Source organism: Coregonus clupeaformis, chromosome 36 (genome assembly GCF_020615455.1).
Source record: "Coregonus clupeaformis isolate EN_2021a chromosome 36, ASM2061545v1, whole genome shotgun sequence".
NCBI classification, from domain to species: domain Eukaryota; kingdom Metazoa; phylum Chordata; class Actinopteri; order Salmoniformes; family Salmonidae; genus Coregonus; species Coregonus clupeaformis.
In genome coordinates, this window is record NC_059227.1 from 7133263 (window position 1) to 7152314 (window position 19052).

General features: G+C 45.1%; 1 protein-coding gene across 2 annotated transcripts in view; it reads right to left on the bottom strand.

Moving 5' to 3' along the window:
- The window catches only part of LOC121552934 (serine/threonine-protein kinase MRCK beta-like), a 123548-nt gene that overhangs the window by 2356 nt on the left and 102140 nt on the right, over window positions 1-19052 (bottom strand). The window contains exons 25-37 of one of the 2 annotated variants that reach the window (XM_045211240.1): window positions 17404-17543; window positions 16385-16466; window positions 15679-15895; window positions 14599-14661; window positions 13519-13760; window positions 12833-13187; window positions 11938-12035; window positions 11606-11690; window positions 8020-8137; window positions 7402-7519; window positions 5659-5889; window positions 2999-3107; window positions 2665-2735 (exon numbers count right to left, since the gene is read on the bottom strand). In XM_045211240.1, coding sequence (XP_045067175.1) covers window positions 2665-2735; window positions 2999-3107; window positions 5659-5889; window positions 7402-7519; window positions 8020-8137; window positions 11606-11690; window positions 11938-12035; window positions 12833-13187; window positions 13519-13760; window positions 14599-14661; window positions 15679-15895; window positions 16385-16466; window positions 17404-17543 — 1929 coding nt within the window. The remainder of the gene's footprint in view (window positions 1-2664; window positions 2736-2998; window positions 3108-5658; window positions 5890-7401; window positions 7520-8019; window positions 8138-11605; window positions 11691-11937; window positions 12036-12832; window positions 13188-13518; window positions 13761-14598; window positions 14662-15678; window positions 15896-16384; window positions 16467-17403; window positions 17544-19052) is intronic. The other variant, XM_041866041.2, reaches the window with a different exon arrangement.

Below are 19052 nucleotides of genomic sequence, written 5' to 3' on the forward strand. Positions count from 1 at the left end.
CCAAGCTATAGCACACAATATTTTACATACAGCAGGATCTTAAAGGACCAAAGAGTTTGGTCTGCTTTCAATAATGGTATCGTCACAACCCTAACAGTCAGAGTGTGTGTGTACAGTCAGTGTGTGTGTCAGGGTTTCCGTACGCCGGTAAATGACGGCTTTTGGGCGATAAAATAATTTAAAAGCAGATAAATAAAATTGGAGCCGATTTCGCGCTTCAACAACATTCTCTCACTACTTGTGCGCTGCGTTAAGTGCATGTGCCTGCTGCTGACGAGAGGAGCCTTGGCCTGGGCTACTGTTGACTGCTGCTGAGGAGAGGAGCCTTGGCCTGGGCTACTGTTGACTGCTGCTGACGAGAGGAGCCTTGGCCTGGGCTACTGTTGACTGCTGCTGACGAGAGGAGCCTTGGCCTAGGCTACTGTTGACTGCTGCTGACGAGAGGAGCCTTGGCCTAGGCTACTGTTGACTGCTGCTGACGAGAGGAGCCTTGGCCTGGGCTACTGTTGACTGCTGCTGACGAGAGGAGCCTTGGCCTGGGCTACTGTTGACTGCTGCTGACGAGAGGAGCCTTGGCCTGGGCTACTGTTGACTGCTGCTAACGAAAGGAGCCTTGGCCTGGGCTACTGTTGACTGCTGCTGACGAGAGGAGCCTTGGCCTAGGCTACTGTTGACTGCTGCTGACGAGAGGAGCCTTGGCCTGGGCTACTGTTGACTGCTGCTGACGAGAGGAGCCTTGGCCTGGGCTACTGTTGACTTCTGCTGACGAGAGGAGCCTTGGCCTGGGCTACTGTTGACTGCTGCTGACGAGAGGAGCCTTGGCCTGGGCTACTGTTGACTGCTGCTGACGAGAGGAGCCTTGGCCTGGGCTACTGTTGACTGCTGCTGACGAGAGGAGCCTTGGCCTGGGCTACTGTTGACTGCTGCTGACGAGAGGAGCCTTGGCCTGGGCTACTGTTGACGAGAGGAGCCTTGGCCTGGGCTACTGTTGACGAGAGGAGCCTTGGCCTGGGCTACTGTTGACGAGAGGAGCCTTGGCCTGGGCTACTGTTGATTGCGAAAACGGTTGTCTTTTTCATTGAAGTAAAACTAAAGTTAGAGAATATGTCCTATAGTGAAAGGGGGAATGTCCTATTTATGGACACGTTTTTATATTGTAGTGGACTAAGACCAGAAGAAAGTTGGCGCGGCCAAATGCAGGCTACCGTGCAACTTGTTATTGAGGTAGGATGCAATTTTGGAACTTTTAACTTATTTATTTGTTCGTATTTATAATAAATAGTTTTATCATTATTATTATTGTATATCATTATTATTTTAGACCTATTTATTAATCTAAACTAGTTATTTAAATATGTAAAACGTGTCGTTTCATTCAGTTGACATTTTCATTGGCTAAATTAAGTGTGATCTGTCTTTTTAAATTGTATGCTTTAGTTTAAGATTTAAAAAAAATAGCATTTCTTGATAATTGCTGCAATATAATCTGCTCAAAACTTTTGTGATGGTTTAAAGCAGTTCGCAAATGTTTTGTTTAATTCTGTTCCAACTGTAATGTTGTGTTTGCCGCAATACAATATCTTGCTCGTATCTTCCCTATAAACGATGGCTTGACTTACTTTTGATATTACACTAATAAAGATGATAAACTTTTGTGAAGGTTTAGTGTGGTGTGGCTATTAACCTATTATACTGTAAGCCTATGCACCGGCCGTCCAACTGACTCCGACAGTTGAACTTGAGGTGAGGAACCATGTTTAGGCTTACCAGAGTTACTCCTATGATATCTAACAATATAATGCTTCTCTTTATAAAACATGTACAAATTAGCCTCCTTCTGTATGCCTATATCAGTATAGCAGGCGACGTAGCCTATCTGACAAGGAAAAATAAATTCATGTCGGTGTCGTAGCATTCAGCCGGCATATCCCCCTTTCTCTCTCTGGGGCTAGGCCTGAGCTTCCCTTCCTTTATATACTTAATAAAATATAAACGCAACATGTAAAGTGTTGGTCCCATGTTTCATGTGCTGAAATAAAAGATCCCAGAAATGTTACATATCCACATAAAGCTTATTTCTCTCAAACGTTGTGCACAAATGTGTTTACATCCCTGTTAGTGAGCATTTATCTTTTGCCGAGATAATCCATCCACCTGACAGGGCATCTTGTTTTGTTACGGTCATAGTTTTAGTCAGGAAAACTAAATTAACACTGAGCAGAGACATTTTTATGTATTAAAGCCAATTTCCTGCAGTTCTACACATTTTTCCGTGGCTTATGCCGTGTTCTTATGCTATCCGAGTGACTCAAACATTATAACAAAATCAATGGGGGGCCCCATGACATTTTGAGAATTGTCTAGTGATTGTTAGGTCTCAAAGATGATCTTATTTTAAACTATATAGCTCCATTATCTTTTCTACAGTGTGAACTTTAGTTTTTTAAGTTCACACTGAAAACGTTTTACAATTCCGCTACATTTTTGTAAAGAAAAATATATTTTGGAGTGGTGGCAACGATGAATATAGGGGAAACACTGGCACCCGATGCATACGGATGACGGTACATTTCTCAAACGTCCGATAAATTAAAAATCTTCCCAGTCACTTTCCTAACGGAAACCCTGGTGTGTGTGTGTGTGTGCTGTGTTGGGGGTCTTTACCTCTCTCTCAAAGTCCCCGTCTGGGTCGGAGATGTTGCGAGACGATCCTGCTCCTCCAAAGTCTGCACCTCCTTCATGAGACAACACACAGACACACACACACACACACACACACACACATGGACACACACACACAGACACACACACACACACGGACATAGAGCATTAGCATCAATGACAGAGAGAGAGAGAATGGATTTACTAAAAAGTGTGAGTTGAAATGTATGCAGTATGTGTTGTAACCACATGCGGAAGGTGTGTGTGTGTGTGTGTGTGTGTGTGTGTGTGTGTGTGTGTGTGTGTGTGTGTGTGTGTGTGCTCGGGGTCCTCTCACCAGAGGCCGTGCGGGTGATGTGGGTCTTGCTCCACTGTTGCCGGGAGATACTGGAGAGTGGGCGGGGCTTGTCCTTGGCCGGGTCGTCCTGAGAAGAATGCATCACACTCTGTACCACCAAGCAGTCGCCAAGACACACACACACACACACACACACACACACAGTAAGACAATGGCACATATATTTGACTATATGGGTGAACAGGTTTGTGTTCATTAGGACACACAACGGAAAACGTTTTTAAAAGGTTTTGCAACAAAAATTAGCGTTTCTTATTGGACATCCCCATTTAATTGAGTTTAATTTCATTGGGTGCCTTATGAACACGACCCAGGTGCATGATTTGACACGGTCAAGACATTTATATGGATGCTTATGCACGCACTACTGCACACGCATGAAACCAACAGCCTTGTACAAGCTCACACGCACAGCGATAAACTCCAGATGCACAGAAAGTCACTCGTTTGACTGAAACAAGTCACAAGCCACGCCGGTATATGTTTTCGCAAAATTCAATGGGGGGAAAATAGCCATAGATAAGTCTCTACATGACTTCTGGTGGCCGTCTTCTAATAGATTAAACCTTTAGGGAGCTTTTCCAATTGGCTGGGCTCCATTTTCAAAAAAGCTTTCTCTCCATTGAACCCTGAGGGAAGCTTATCAAGCATGTTGTTGACCAGTTCTAACATGACAAATAACCACACTGCAGCCAGAAACAGAAAAACAGACTCACTATGACGTCAGCCGAAATAAAAAACCACCCCCAGATTCCGAAAAACTCACTGCACTCGAGCAAACTGAAAACGGAACTGCGAGGAAGAAGGGGGGGGGGGGGGGGGGGCTGGAAATATGACCGATCCCAAGTCGACCCACAAGCCCCTACTCCTTATTCATTTGTGGAGATCGAAGAGCAGCGGTTAGATACAGTCACCATTATCATTGGCACCCTTGATAAAGATGAGCAAAAAAAACTATGAAATCAATAAAATACTGAGATTTTGTATGCTAATTTTTTTTAAATTTGTTTTATACTAATACAATTGCTCAGAGTTTAACAAGTAATTATTTATTTTCTCAAAAAGAATAGCACTGTTTTTAATACTTTTTGCACCCTCTCCTTGCTAGGATAATGGCACCTAGCCTTTAGTGTTTTATGAGAACACACCGGGAGGGATCTTAGACCATTCCTCCATAGAGAATCTTTCCGGATACTTGATTTCCTTTGGTCTGCTCTTATGGACTGCCCTCAATTCAAACCACAGTCCGGAGACTGACGTGGCCATTGCAACTTTAAACACAAGTATTCAGACCCTTTACTCAGTACTTTTTTGAAGCACCTTCGGCAGCAATTACAGCCACGAGTCTTCTTGGGTATGACGCTACAAGCTTGGAACACCTGTATTTGGGGAGTTTCTCCCATTCTTCTCTGCAGATCCTCTCATGCTCTGTCAGGTTGAGTGGGGAGCGTCACTGCACAGCTATTTTCCGGTCTCTCCAGAGATGTTAGATCGGGTTCAAGTCCGGGCTCTGGCTGGACCACTGAAGGAAATTCAGAGACTTGTCTCAAAGTCACTCCTGCGTTGTCTTGGCTGTGTGCTTAGGGTCGTTGTTCTGTTGGAAGGTGAACCTTCACCCCAGTCTGAGGTCCTGAGCGCTCTGGAGCAGGTTTTTATCAAGGACCTCTCTGTACTTTGCTCCGTTCATCTTTCCCTCATTCCTGACTAGTCTCCCAGTCCCTACCGCTGAAAAACATCCCCACAGCATGATGCTGCCACCACCATGCTTCACCGTAGGGATGGTGCCAGGTTTCCTCCAGATGTGACGCTTGGCATTCAGGCCAAAGAGTTCAATCTTGGTTTCATCAGGCCAGAGAATCTTGTTTATCATGGTCTGAGAGTCCTTTAGCGGGCTGTCATGTGCCTTTCACTGAGGAGTGGCTTCCATCTGGCCACTACCATAAGGGCCTGATTGGTGGAGTGCTCTTTATAGACATCTCAAGGATGACCAATGGAAACAGGATGCACCTGAGCTCAATTTCGAGTCTCATAGTAAAGGGTCTGAATACTTATGTAAATAATGTATCTGTTTTCATTTTTAATACAAAAAAAATAAACACTGTCATTATGGGGTATTGTGTGTAGATTGATGAGGTGGAAAAAAATGGAATCCATTTTAGAACAAGGCTGTAATGTAACAAAATGTGGAAAAAGTCAAGGGGTCTGAATACTTTACGAATGCACTGTAGGCCCGAGGGTAGAAGTACCGCCAATGTTTATCCTTTCCCTTTAATCATGGACTAATTCAGACCTGGGACAAATCTCTGTCCAATGAAAAAATAACATGAATTAATCAATTAACAACCAGAGAGAGAAAGAAAACCAGCAGTACCCCAGACCTCCAGGCACGGATTTAACAACCAGTACACCAGACCTCCAGGCTCAGATTTAACAACCAGTACCCCAGACCTCCAGGCTCAGATTTAACAACCAGTACCCCAGGCACAGATTTAACAACCAGTACCCCAGGCATAGAGGCTAGGTCACTAGGGGATAAGGGCTACTGCGGGTGTCGATTTGGGATTGTGCAAAAGAGGTGGTGGTGGTGTCAAAAGGAGGAGAGTGGGGGAAGGAGGGGGGAAGCGTCAGGTCAGGCCTACCCTTCCTAGGGAGGAGGTGGAGGGAGAGGAGGAGGAGGAGGATGAGAGCTGAGGCATGCTGCAGTGCTGCAGCGAGGAGGTGGAGGAAGAGGTGGAGGGCTCTTTCTGCAGGTAGAGGCCGGCCGACACGAGGCTCATGTGATAGACGTGCTCAAAGTTGCTCGGTGGGGAGATCAGGGCGTGGTGGCGGGAGGATGAGGGGGAAGGGGTGGTGGCGGCGCTCTCGCTCTGCTGCCAGGCCGGGGGTGGGGTGAGAGAGAAGGAGAGAGAAAAAGAGAGTGGAAACAAAGGACACGAACAAAGACAGATGAAAAAAAGAGAGGGAGGGGAGGAGAAAGTGAAAGAGGGCGTGAGGGAGGGACTACAGGGTCATTCTCAAAAAAGAGAAGGAGGAGGAGCAGAGGTGGTAAATAGGTAGAGAAAGGTGACATCTAGAAGGTAGGATAGCAGTGTTATTATGTGGAGTTAGGATGGTAGGATAGCAGTGCTATTCTGTGGATTTAGGATGGTAGGATAGCAGTGCTATTCTGTGGATTTAGGATGGTAGGATAGCAGTGCTATTCTGTGGAGTTAGGATGGTAGGATAGCAGTGCTATTCTGTGGAGTTAGGATGGTAGGATAACAGTGCTATTCTGTGGAGTTAGGATGGTAGGATAACAGTGCTATTCTGTGGAGTTAGGATGGTAGGATAACAGTGCTATTCTGTGGAGTTAGGATGGTAGGATAGCAGTGTTATTCTGTGGAGTTAGGATGGTAGGATAGCAGTGCTATTCTGTGGAGTTAGGATGGTAGGATAGCAGTGTTATTCTGTGGAGTTAGGATGGTAGGATAGCAGTGTTATTCTGTGAAGTTAGGATGGTAGGATAGCAGTGCTATTTTGTAAAGTTAGGATGGTAGGATAGCAGTGCTATTCTGTGGAGTTAGGATGGTAGGATAACAGTGCTATTCTGTGGAGTTAGGATGGTAGGATAACAGTGCTATTCTGTAGAGTTAGGATGGTAGGATAACAGTGCTATTCTGTAGAGTTAGGATGGTAGGATAACAGTGCTATTGTGTGGAGTTCGGATGGTAGGATAGCAGTGCTATTCTGTGGAGTTAGGATGGTAAGATAGCAGTGCTATTCTGTGGAGTTAGGACGGTACGATAGCAGTGCTATTCTGTGGAGTTGGTAGTGGGAGCTGCTAGTGTCAGAAAATGCAAGGAGACACCATTTTGTCTCCAGTGGGTGTCTTGCGATCGTTAAAAAACAGCTGTTATGGCTCCTGTTTTGTTACGTTTTAAGGGGCGGCCATGTTGTCACCCGCAATTTCAGAAAGGTTATCACAGGGCAGACATTTTGGTTCCTGCGATATCAGTTAGGTTATTTGCCGTCCCGGGTCCAGCAAATGTCTGTTAATTTGCAATAGACAGCCACTTTGGCTGCTACAATATCAGTCAGGTTATAAGGGGGTTGGGGAGGCCATTTTGATTCCTGCAACGTCAGTTGGGTTATGACAGAGATGGAAAGAGGTCCCATCTTTGTATCTGTTGCCATTATGGCGTCTGTGACATCACGGGCAGCACCATTAAGGCTATCTCCATTTTAAAGTAGTCAATTTTCTTCTCCTTTTGATGTTTGAAAATGTGCCTCAATGACAATGTCCATGCTAAAATGGGTTATATCCAAGTTGAGTCCTATAACTACCTCTATGGGTTATGAATACAGTATGAGGCAGCCATTTTGGCACCAGCTGTGGCCCTTACCAGAGGCAGATCCATGAGGACCTGCATGCCGTCGCCGGGGCCCATGTGTGCCACGTGGTTAAAGTTGATTGGGTTGGAGATCATCTTGGACCTCAGCTCAGGGTCCCTCAGCATCTCTCTGTCAACACAACACACATGGTTACAATGGTCAGTGTGTATTATTGTGAACAGTTACATTTGAGTCATTTAGTAACATCTTATCCAGAGCAACTTACAGGAGCAATTAGGGTTAAGTGCCTTGCCCAAGGGCACATTGACAGATTTTTCATCTAGTCGGCTTGGGGATTCAAACCAGAGATCTTTCGGTTACTGGCCCAACCGCTAGGCTACCTGCCGCCCCAAGATGTACTGGATTAGTGCACTGCAATGGTGGTATACAGACTGACTTAAGTTAAGAAATGATTGTCAGAAGTTAGACGTATAAGGTGAACAGAGTAATGTTGCCTCCTCTGGTGCTGGAGTCTGGTCGAGTGGTGCCCCCCTGGCGACGGGGGTTCAAGCCCCGACTCAGCCTCCCTCATCTAAAACCCTATTTTCTGTCTCCCCGCCCTACTTTACGGCTGTCCAGTCCACAAATCAAGAAAAGTATGAAAGGGGATTGTGGTGGGGGAAGGTTACCTCCTCTGCTGCAGCCTCTCCTCTTCCGGGACCTTGAAGAGGAACTTCCTCTTGCTGCGCGTCCTCACCATAAGCTTCTTACTGTTGTCAGACGTCTCCGGGATGGCCAGGTCACCTTCTGCAGGACGGACAGAGAAAGAGAGTGAGGAAGAATATGTCGTGATTTGAGATATAGTTGAGTGTATTGGGGTATATATGTAGTGAGTATATTGAGATATAGTTCAGTGTATTGGGGTATATATGTAGTGAGTATATTGAGATATAGGGGATTGTATTGGGGTATATGTAGTGAGTATATTGAGATATAGGGGATTGTATTGGGGTATATGTAGTGAGTATATTGAGATATAGGTGAGTGTATTGGGGTATATGTAGTGAGTATATTGAGATATAGGTGAGTGTATTGGGGTATATGTAGTGAGTATATTGAGATATAGATGAGTTTATTGGGGTATATATGTAGTGAGTATATTGATATATAGGTGAGTGTATTTGGGGTATACAGTGAGGGAAAAAAGTATTTGATCCCCTGCTGATTTTGTATGTTTGCCCACTGACAAAGACATAATCAGTCTATAATTTTAATGGTAGGTTTATTTGAACAGTGAGAGACAGAATAACAACAAAAAAATCCAGAAAAACGCATGTCAAAAATGTTTTAAATTTATTTGCATTTTAATGAGGAAAATAAGTATTTGACCCCTCTGCAAAACATGACTTAGTACTTGGTGGCAAAACCCTTGTTGGCAATCACAGAGGTCAGACGTTTCTTGTAGTTGGCCACCAGGTTTGCACACATCTCAGGAGGGATTTTGTCCCAATTCTCTTTGCAGATCTTCTCCAAGTCATTAAGGTTTCGAGACTGACCTTTGGCAACTCGAACCTTCAGCTCCCTTCACAGATTTTCTATGGGATTAAGGTCTGGAGACTGGCTAGGCCACTCCAGGACCTTAATGTGCTTCTTCTTGAGCCACTCCTTTGTTGCCTTGGCCGTGTGTTTTGGGTCATTGTCATGCTGGAATACCCATCCACGACCCATTTTCAATGCCCTGGCTGAGGGAAGGAGGTTCTCACCCAAGATTTGACGGTACATGGCCCCGTCAATCGTCCCTTTGATGCGGTGAAGTTGTCCTGTCCCCTTAGCAGAAAAACACCCCCAAAGCATAATGTTTCCACCTCCATGTTTGACGGTGGGGGTGGTGTTCTTGTGGTCATAGGCAGCATTCCTCCTCCTCCAAACACAGCGAGTTGAGTTGATGCCAAAGAGCTCGCTTTTGGTCTCATCTGACCACAACACTTTCACCCAGTTCTCCTCTGAATCATTCGGATGTTCATTGGCAAACTTCAGACGGCCCTGTATATGTGCTTTCTTGAGCAGGGGGACCTTGCGGGCGCTGCAGGATTTCAGTCCTTCACGACGTAGTGTGTTACCAATTGTTTTCTTGGTGACTATGGTCCCAGCTGCCTTGAGATCATTGACAAGATCCTCCCGTGTAGTTCTGGGCTGATTCCTCACCGTTCTCATGATCATTGCAACTCCACGAGGTGAGATCTTGCATGGAGCCCCAGGCCGAGGGAGATTGACAGTTATTTTATGTTTCTTCCATTTGCGATTAATCACACCAACTGTTGTCACCTTCTCACCAAGCTGCTTGGCGATGGTCTTGTAGCCCATTCCAGCCTTGTGTAGGTCTACAATCTTGTCCCTGACATCCTTGGAGAGCTCTTTGGTCTTGGCCATGGTGGAGAGTTTGGAATCTGATTGATTGCTTCTGTGGACAGGTGTCTTTTATACAGGTAACAAGCTGAGATTAGGAGCACTCCCTTTAAGAGTGTGCTCCTAATCTCAGCTCGTTACCTGTATAAAATACACCTGGGAGCCAGAAATCTTTCTGATTGAGAGGGGGTAAAATACATATTTCCCTCATTAAAATGCAAATCAATTTATAACATTTTTGACATGGGTTTTTCTGGATTTTGTTGTTGTTATTCTGTCTCTCACTGTTCAAATAAACCTACCATTAAAATTATAGACTGATCATTTCTTTGTCAGTGGGCAAACGTACAAAATCAGCAGGGGATCAAATACTTTTTTCCCTCACTGTATGTAGTGAGTATATTGAGATATAGTTGAGTGTATTGGGGTATATATGTAGTGAGTATATTGAGATATAGGTGAGTGTATTGGGGTATATATGTAGTGAGTATATTGAGATATAGATGAGTGTATTTGGGGTATATATGTAGTGAGTATATTGAGATATAGGGGAGTGTTTTGGGGTATATATGTAGTGAGTATATTGAGATATAGGTGAGTGTATTGGGGTATATATGTAGTGAGTATATTGAGATATAGGTGAGTGTATTTGGGGTATATATGTAGTGAGTATATTGAGATATAGATGAGTGTATTTGGGGTATATATGTAGTGAGTATATTGAGATATAGATGAGTGTATTGGGGTATATGTAGTGCGTATATTGAGATATAGGTGAGTGTATTGGGGTATATATGTAGTGAGTATATTGAGATATAGGTGAGTGTATTTGGGGTATATATGTAGTGAGTATATTGAGATATAGTGGAGTGTATTGGGGTATATGTAGTGTGTATATTGAGATATAAGTGAGTGTATTGGGGTATATATGTAGTGAGTATATTGAGATATAGGTGAGTGTATTTGGGGTATATATGTAGTGAGTATATTGAGATATAGATGAGTGTGTTGGGGTATATGTAGTGAGTATATTGAGATATAGGTGAGTGTATTTGGGGTATATATGTAGTGAGTATATTGAGATATAGTTTTGAGTGTATTGGGGTATATATGTAGTGAGTATATTGAGATATAGGTGAGTGTATTTGGGGTATATATGTAGTGAGTATATTGAGATATAGATGAGTGTGTTGGGGTATATGTAGTGAGTATATTGAGATATAGGTGAGTGTATTTGGGGTATATATGTAGTGAGTATATTGAGATATAGTTTTGAGTGTATTGGGGTATATATGTAGTGAGTATATTGAGATATAGGTGAGTGTATTTGGGGTATATATGTAGTGAGTATATTGAGTTATAGGTGAGTGTATTTGGGGTATATATGTAGTGCGTATATTGAGTTATAGGTGAGTGTATTGGGGTATATATGTAGTGAGTATATTGAGATATAGGTGAGTGTATTTGGGGTATATATGTAGTGCGTATATTGAGTTATAGGTGAGTGTATTGGGGTATATATGTAGTGAGTATATTGAGATATAGGTGAGTGTATTTGGGGTATATATGTAGTGAGTATATTGAGTTATAGGTGAGTGTATTTGGGGTATATATGTAGTGAGTATATTGAGATATAGATGAGTGTATTGGGGTATATGTAGTGAGTATATTGAGATATAGGTGAGTTTATTTGGGGTATATATGTAGTGAGTATATTGAGATATAGTTGAGTGTATTGGGGTATATATGTAGTGAGTATATTGAGATATAGGTGAGTGTATTTGGGGTATATATGTAGTGAGTATATTGAGATATAGATGAGTGTATTTGGGGTATATATGTAGTGCGTATATTGAGGTGTATTTGCACCTGTGGAGTTGTTGCTGAAGTAGATGAGGCGTGGTTGTTCAGAGCCCAGCAGGTTCAGACTGCCCTCCACATTCAGAGGCCTTATCTGAGGGTCAGGGTTACACCAAGACACTCTACAGATCAGGGGCATATATACACAAGTGCACACAGACACTCCATTCATTCATTCATTCATGCACACACACACACACACACATTCACTCCCCCCCACACACACACACACCCAAGATTAGAACATGCATCCTCGCATTCACTCACTCACCAAGACACCCCATTATGGGTTATTAGACTGAGCCCAGACTGTTGTATGGGCGGGACAGCCCTGCTTTTACCTTCCTCAGTGAAATGGTCTGGACCCACTCGGTGGTGTGGATGTCGAACACATCCACCCCATACTCGCTGTACACCGTAAGGTAGGAGGAGCTGGAACCTGACGGACACCACAGGAGAGAAACGCTGACCAATCACAGAGGCCTCCACAACTTGATACATTTGTAGGATACAATATACTAGATACAGTTTATTTTTTACCTTCTTTTAAATGTTTTAACAATATTGAATGTCTTTCAGTGGCCCTTCAAAATATGTTGTGCCACTTAGCAGAAGGACTTCAGAGTTGGATAGCTAACAGTTTCTGGGTGTAATGTATTGTGAATGCATTCAGGCATTCTACATAGGTCGTTCTAAGGTGTCTCAATCACTACCAATGATAGAGATTGTTAGGGTTGGGCGGTATCCAGATTTTAATACTGTCATACCGTTTCAATACCATACCGGGGTATACAGTATTACTTAAAGTGCACACAAGGGGTGCTATTTCAACAACAACAACAACCCGCACAGACCACGCAAGTCTATATATTTTTTAACGGTACTGAAATTCATACCGTCGGTATTAAGAAATACCCCGGTATGAACGATATATATCGCCCAAGCCTATAGAGATTGTTTTATCTGCAGTTTTACAATTGCATGTAATCCTGCATTTGTTTAAAAATATATATTTGAAGGTATTTTCTGATTGTATTGAACAGATAGAGATAGAGGATGACTGTGAGGAAAGATAGAGGGAGGGTTGTGTGCAAGGACAGTAGGCTGGATTCCAACCTATGCCGACATGTGCCGGAGACTTCGGCATCACCACTAGACCAGCTGCATTTGTTCTCCAAAACTTGCCTAACCCAAACTCAACGCAACCACTCAAAACAAAACCAAAGCGTGACGTACTGCAGGCGAGCGGCGTGGCGGGCCACATCAGTTCCTGGGCCCTGCTCCTCTTCCCCGTGGGGTCCACGTAGATCCCCAGCTGGCTGAAGCAGAGTAACAGCTCGGCCGTGCCCACCTCCAGGGCATGCAGCGCGTCCAGGGGCTGCTGGGCCAGGAAGGCTAGCGACTGGTCCCCGGGGCTCACCAGGCTGACGGGCGACGACTCGCCCTGGAGGGCCAGCAGGGCGAAGCCCGAGGGGTAGCCCACGCACAGGCGTTCGCGCACCATGCCCAGCCACTGGACCACCCCTGGGGCCTGCACCTCCCACAGCTTGCGGTGGTGCGGCTTGGCCCGGGTGATCTCATAGCACAGCACCTGGTGAAGGAGGAGAGAAGTTGAGGAGACGTTACTACTTACGTTCTGGCAAAGCAGCAGATGGAAAGGACCTTTTATAATCAGTCTTGATGTAGCTAGTAGGAGGTTGCTTATTAACGATTTGCGAAGCATCTACGCAGTGCTTATGAAGACTACGCAGTGCTTATGAAGACTTTGTGAATGCACCCTTTATAAATTGTTTGTTTTGAAATGGGGTCGATATGAGATCCATTTCTTCATTTGACATGTTTTGTATTGGAACTCTTATTAGTGCTTTTGGCACCGTTTGTCTGCATGTGTAAACAGGTAAATCAATAAATAAAACAGTGACCTGTCGCTTGACGGCAGCCAGCAGGCAGGCGGGTCCCCCGGGGCGCAGCACGCCCGTGGTCAGTGCCTGGCAGCCCTTGGTCTCTGTCAGCTTGATGTCGAAGGCCGCCTCGGCCCCCTCCAGCACCCCCCAGGGGTGCAGGTGCACGTGTCGGTTGCGTCCACACAGCAGGGCCACCATCTTCTCTTTGGGGATCAGCTCCATCTGGTGCACCTTCTTGCAGTCGGCCGCCCGCACGATCACTGAAGAGGGGAGAGAAGGGGGAATCAACAGGGGAGGTGGTAGGGCCAAATGACACACAGAGAATCATAGTGTGTTGAAAGGAATCACAAATGGTGATTTGTGAGTCAATAGGCAAGATGATAGATGGTTGATTCCGAATTGTCGACACTTTCTCTCCTTGATTTCAGTCCCCCCCACCCCCCCTTCTAAAAACAATGTGGATTCTCCACCAATGCATTTTTAGAAGGAACCGAAGAGAGAGGAAGCGAGGAGAGAGGAGGTGAGGAATCGAGGAAAGACCATGGAGAAATAGTCTTAGGATGAAGAATGAAATCTGAGTCAATATTACCACAAGATAAAATATGACACGTTGACATCACGTGATCACAAACAAGATACATGTTGGAAATGAAAGAAATCTAAAAACATGACTTTTCTTCTGCATGGAGGAGTCTGCATGCTGTTATCATATGAGCCTCTATGGGGGCTGTCACATATCCATGTATGGTCCGGATGCTGGAGCATTTGGTACCCTGATGATCTGCACTATAGAGCATTTGTGAAACGTAAACGAACCCTGGCTGAAACAAATCCTGGACCTGGCCGAGTGGTGGGTTCCAGATCCCGGACCAGAGCACCATGTCCTGTTACAATTCAGTGCAAGTCGCTTGGAACTTTTTCGCCCGTTGTAAACAAGCTAGCTTGCTAACGTCATGTGGAAAGTGCATTTTTATTTTTATTTTTTTAAGGCTAAATATATTTGGTAGAATTTTCAGAACCATACTAGGGTACCGAATGTCATATGTGAAAACGCCCTATGAGTGGATATGACCAGATGTGGGATAGGTATGTTCTTACCATCTCTGGTGACCTCCACTACAAACAGGCCTTCCTCTGTTCCCAGGGCGATACGCTCTCGATCTGCAGGGAGACAGAGGAGCAGTCAACACAGTCTCTGATTACATCTCTCCCCCTCTCCCTCTCTCTCTCCCTCTCTCTCTCCCCCTCTCCCTCTCCCCTCTCTCTCCCCCTCTCTCTCCCCCTCTCTCTCCCCCTCTCCCTCTCTCTCTCCCCCCTCTCCCTCTCTCTCTCCCCCTCTCTCTCCCCCCTCTCTCTCCCCCCTCTCTCCCCCCTCTCCCTCTCTCTCTCTCCCTCTCCCCCTCTCCCTCTCCCCCTCTCCCTCTCCCTCTCTCTCTCTCCCTCTCCCCCTCTCCCTCTCTCTCCCCCTCTCCCTCTCTCCCCCTCTCTCCCCCTCTCTCCCCCTCTCCCTCTATCTCTCACCTTTTCTTCTCTCTCCCTCCCTCACTTTTTCCATACACTGTACGTTACATTTGTTAAAAAATGAAAAACACAAACAAAACCCACAACAGATTTTACTAATGTTTCTTACACTTTGAAAATCGTTAATTGACCTGTTCCAGCTGCTAAACTGCATAACAGAAATCGTAAAAAAAGAAAAAGAAAAAGAAAGATTTCCACACAGATTTGTGCTGCTCATGATAAATGAGGCCCACTGTCCCCGGACTCACTGATTATGGAGGGTGTGGTCTTCATGGCAGACAGAGTCGTATGCCTCACGCTCTCTCCCACTGCCATCCTCCACACACACAGCAACACCTCTCGCAAACACACGCGTTTGAGTAAACGCACCATCATATTTTTTAATAAACTGAGATCTCAAACTGCAATTTGCGATTGCATTCTGTGTTTTGCGTGTGCCCACTACAAAAACAATGAAACTTCCTCCCTCACAGAAATTGTCACAGAAAAGTTACAACATTACTTACACTGCAGATTATAATTTCACTCATCCAGTACAGATCATAATTTCACTCATCCACTACAGATTATAATTTCACTCATTCGGTCGATCTGAAATGTTACGGTGTGTTTGCGAGAGGGAAATGTTTCAGTCTCTTCAGTAGTTCCCCGACTCACCGACGATGGCCGCGCAGAGCGTGGTCTTGATGGCGGGCAGCGAGGAGTCGTAGGCCTCGTGCAGGGCATGCACCACGCGGTTCCTGAGGCGGTTCTTGGCCAGGATGCTCTGCAGGCCCTCCAGGATGCCCATCCACTTCTTCTTCTCCGCCTCGCTCTCAGCCAGCACCAGCAGGGAGACGGCACCCGCCGGCGAGCTCAGCAGGGACGACGTCACCTGAGGGACAGAGAGGGCCAGGTTTACAATGCATTATGATACATTTGTGTGTCGTAACACTGACTATAAGGTTCCATATTTACTCCTGAGTCAGAGAGAGGGAGGGCTCGGGTTAATAATAATTGCAACTTTATTAAGTGTCTTTGGGTCCTTGAAAAGTGCAATATAAAAGCCATGTATAATTATTATTTCAAGTTTGTTATTGGGTTTTCTCACATAGGAAACATCATCACATAGTAGCAATAGACTATAATAAAATTTTACAGGAATCAATATAATAACGTTTTTCACATAAAGGGTTATAATGATAATTATGATACACCATAACTTTCCATAGTAACTCACAAGTAGTTTTAACATCCTTTAGATGTAACTTTATTTCAAGATCATTTATCGGGTTCTCTCACACAGATTACAATGAAATTATACAGGCGTCAACATAATAACTTTATTCACAAAGCGCTTTTCATACAGCAGTTCAGAGCTCACCCTGAATATGCAGGGAACGTCTTTGCGGGTGGCGTGGATGACGTCCGAGGCCAGGACAGAGCTGACGGAAAACTCCTCATCTCTGTGGACATACACAGAACACAGTGTTACAAACACACACACACACACCCCAAACAAACACACACAGCAGGGCTGTGACGTTATGGAATTTTGGGGTAATCGTTATTTGTCAGGCAAATGTCCACGTCACGGTTATAACCATTGAAATAGCAAAATTAAAGCATGAACATTTTCTCCTCTACTCTCCGTCTGCTTGGCAGCAGCAGTAGCACGTAGTCAAAGATGTGTATAACTGACCCAAGATAGACCACATCCTGTCGTTTCCAATGGGAGCAAATGAATCATAGTGTGCAGAACAAGAGAAGTGGGCAGAGCCAAGCACGAGCTAGTGAGATTCCTATTGGCATGTTCAAGCATTTATTTGCATATTTCCCTTAGGGAACGCCTACTCTGTGAAGTGCGCGTGTGCAATAATTCAATTTGCCTTTGCACTCCTAAACAACACAATTTTTAGAAACTTTGGCAAAGGGTAAAGTCTACAAAATGACACTTGATCGTTAACTTCAGCAATATATTATGGCTTTTAGCATTATTTTGGCATCTTTGTAAACTGGATTAAACGTATTCGCCAGAGCACTCTGCATACTAGGCTACAGATACAGATCATGCTAACTTTACAGCATCAAAGGGAGCGCATTTTTAAGGAGAGAGCGCATGTTGAAGGAGGCAGGAGATCACGGATTAAGGTAGAAAAGCACTTGTTTATAATAGTCATTCATTTACACTACTGCTATTGTGTATATCGGACATATTTACTTAAAAATAATCTAAAATGAATGTATTAGAGCGGTAAGGACAGTTATTTTACTCACGTCTTCATCCATAATTGTCAGTTACATGGTTATACAATTATCGCGCCAGTCCTATCGCACACCCTTCATCTCCCTCCTTCCATCTCCCACACACAAACACCCTTCACCCCAACATAGTAGTCCTACCTGAGGTCCAGGACCTGACTGGTCACCACGCCCGGCTGGGTGGACTTGCCCTCCGGCACCTCGTACAGGAAGAGCTTACAGTCACAGACCACGGCGTACGCCCGCTGCCAGCCCTTCTTCACCCCTGTGGGCTTGGGGATCTGACGGAGAGGGCAGAGCAGCAACTTTTCAATTTAGAGGTCTGTTCATGTTAAAATCAAAATCACATTTTATGTCACATCCACCGAATACAACAGGTGTAGGTAGACCTCACCGTGTATTGCTTACTTACAAGCCCTTAACCAACAATGCAGTTCAAGAAATAGTTACGAAAATATTTACAAAATAAACTAAAGTAAAACTAAAAGGTAACACAATAAAATTACATAATTACGAGGCTATATACAGGGGGTACCGGTACCGAGTAAATGTGCAGGGGTACAGGTTAGTAGAGGTAGTTTGTACATGTAGGTAGGGGTAAAGTGACTATGATAATAAACAGCGAGTAGCAACAGTGTAAAAATAAAGGGAGGGGGTAGGTGTCAATGTAAATAGTCCAGGTGGCCGTTTGATTAATTGTTCAGCAGTCTTATTGCTTGGGGGTAAAAGCTGTTAAGGAGGCTTTTGGACCTAGACTTGGCGCTCCGGTACCGCTTGCCGTGCGGTAGCAGAGAGAACAGTCTATGACTTGGGTGACTGGAGTCTTTGACAATTTTTTGGGCCTTCCTCTGACCACCTAGTATAGAGGTCCTGGATGTATTGGGCCGTACGCACTACCCTCTGTAGCGCCTTACGGTCGCATGCTGAGCAGTTGCCATACCAGGCGGTGATGCAACCGGTCAGGATGCTCTTGATGGTGCTGCTGTAGAAATGTTTGAGGATCTGGGGACCCATGACAAAAAGGTGTTGTCGTGCCCTTTTGGTGTGTTTGGACCATGATAGTTTGTTGGTGATGTGGACACCAAGGAACTTGAAACTCTCTACATGCTCCACTACAGCCCCGTCAATGTTAATGGGGGCCTGTTCAGCCCTCCTTTTCCTGTAGTCCACGATCATCTCCTTTGTCTTGCTCACACCACCATGCCAGGTCTCGGACCTCCTCCATATAGGCTGTCTCATCATTGTCGGTGATCAGGCCTACCACTGTTGTGTCATCAGCAAACTTAATGATGGTGTTGGAGTCGTGCTTGGCCACACGGTCGTGGGTGAACAGGGAGTACAGGAGGGGACTAAACACGCACCCCTGAGGGGCCCCGGTGTTGAGGATCAGCGTGGTTGATGTATTGTTGCCTAACCTTATCACCTGAGGGCGGCTCGTCAGGAAGTCCAGGATCCAGTTGCAGAGGGAGGTGTTTAGTCCCAGGGTCCTTAGCTTAGTGATGAGCTTTGTGGGCACTATGGTGTTGAACGCTGAGCTGTAGTCAATGAACAGCATTCTCACATAGGTGTTCCTTTTGTCCAGGTGGGAAAGGGCAGTGTGGAGTGCGATTGTGATTGCGTCATCTGTGAAACTGTTGGGGCAGTATGCGAATTGGAGTGGGTCTAGGGTTTCTGGGATTATGTGAGCCATGACCAGCCTTTCAAAGCACTTTATGGCTACCGACGTGAGTGCTACGGGGCGGTAGTCATTTAGGCAGGTTACCTTCGCATTCTTGGGCACAGGGACTATG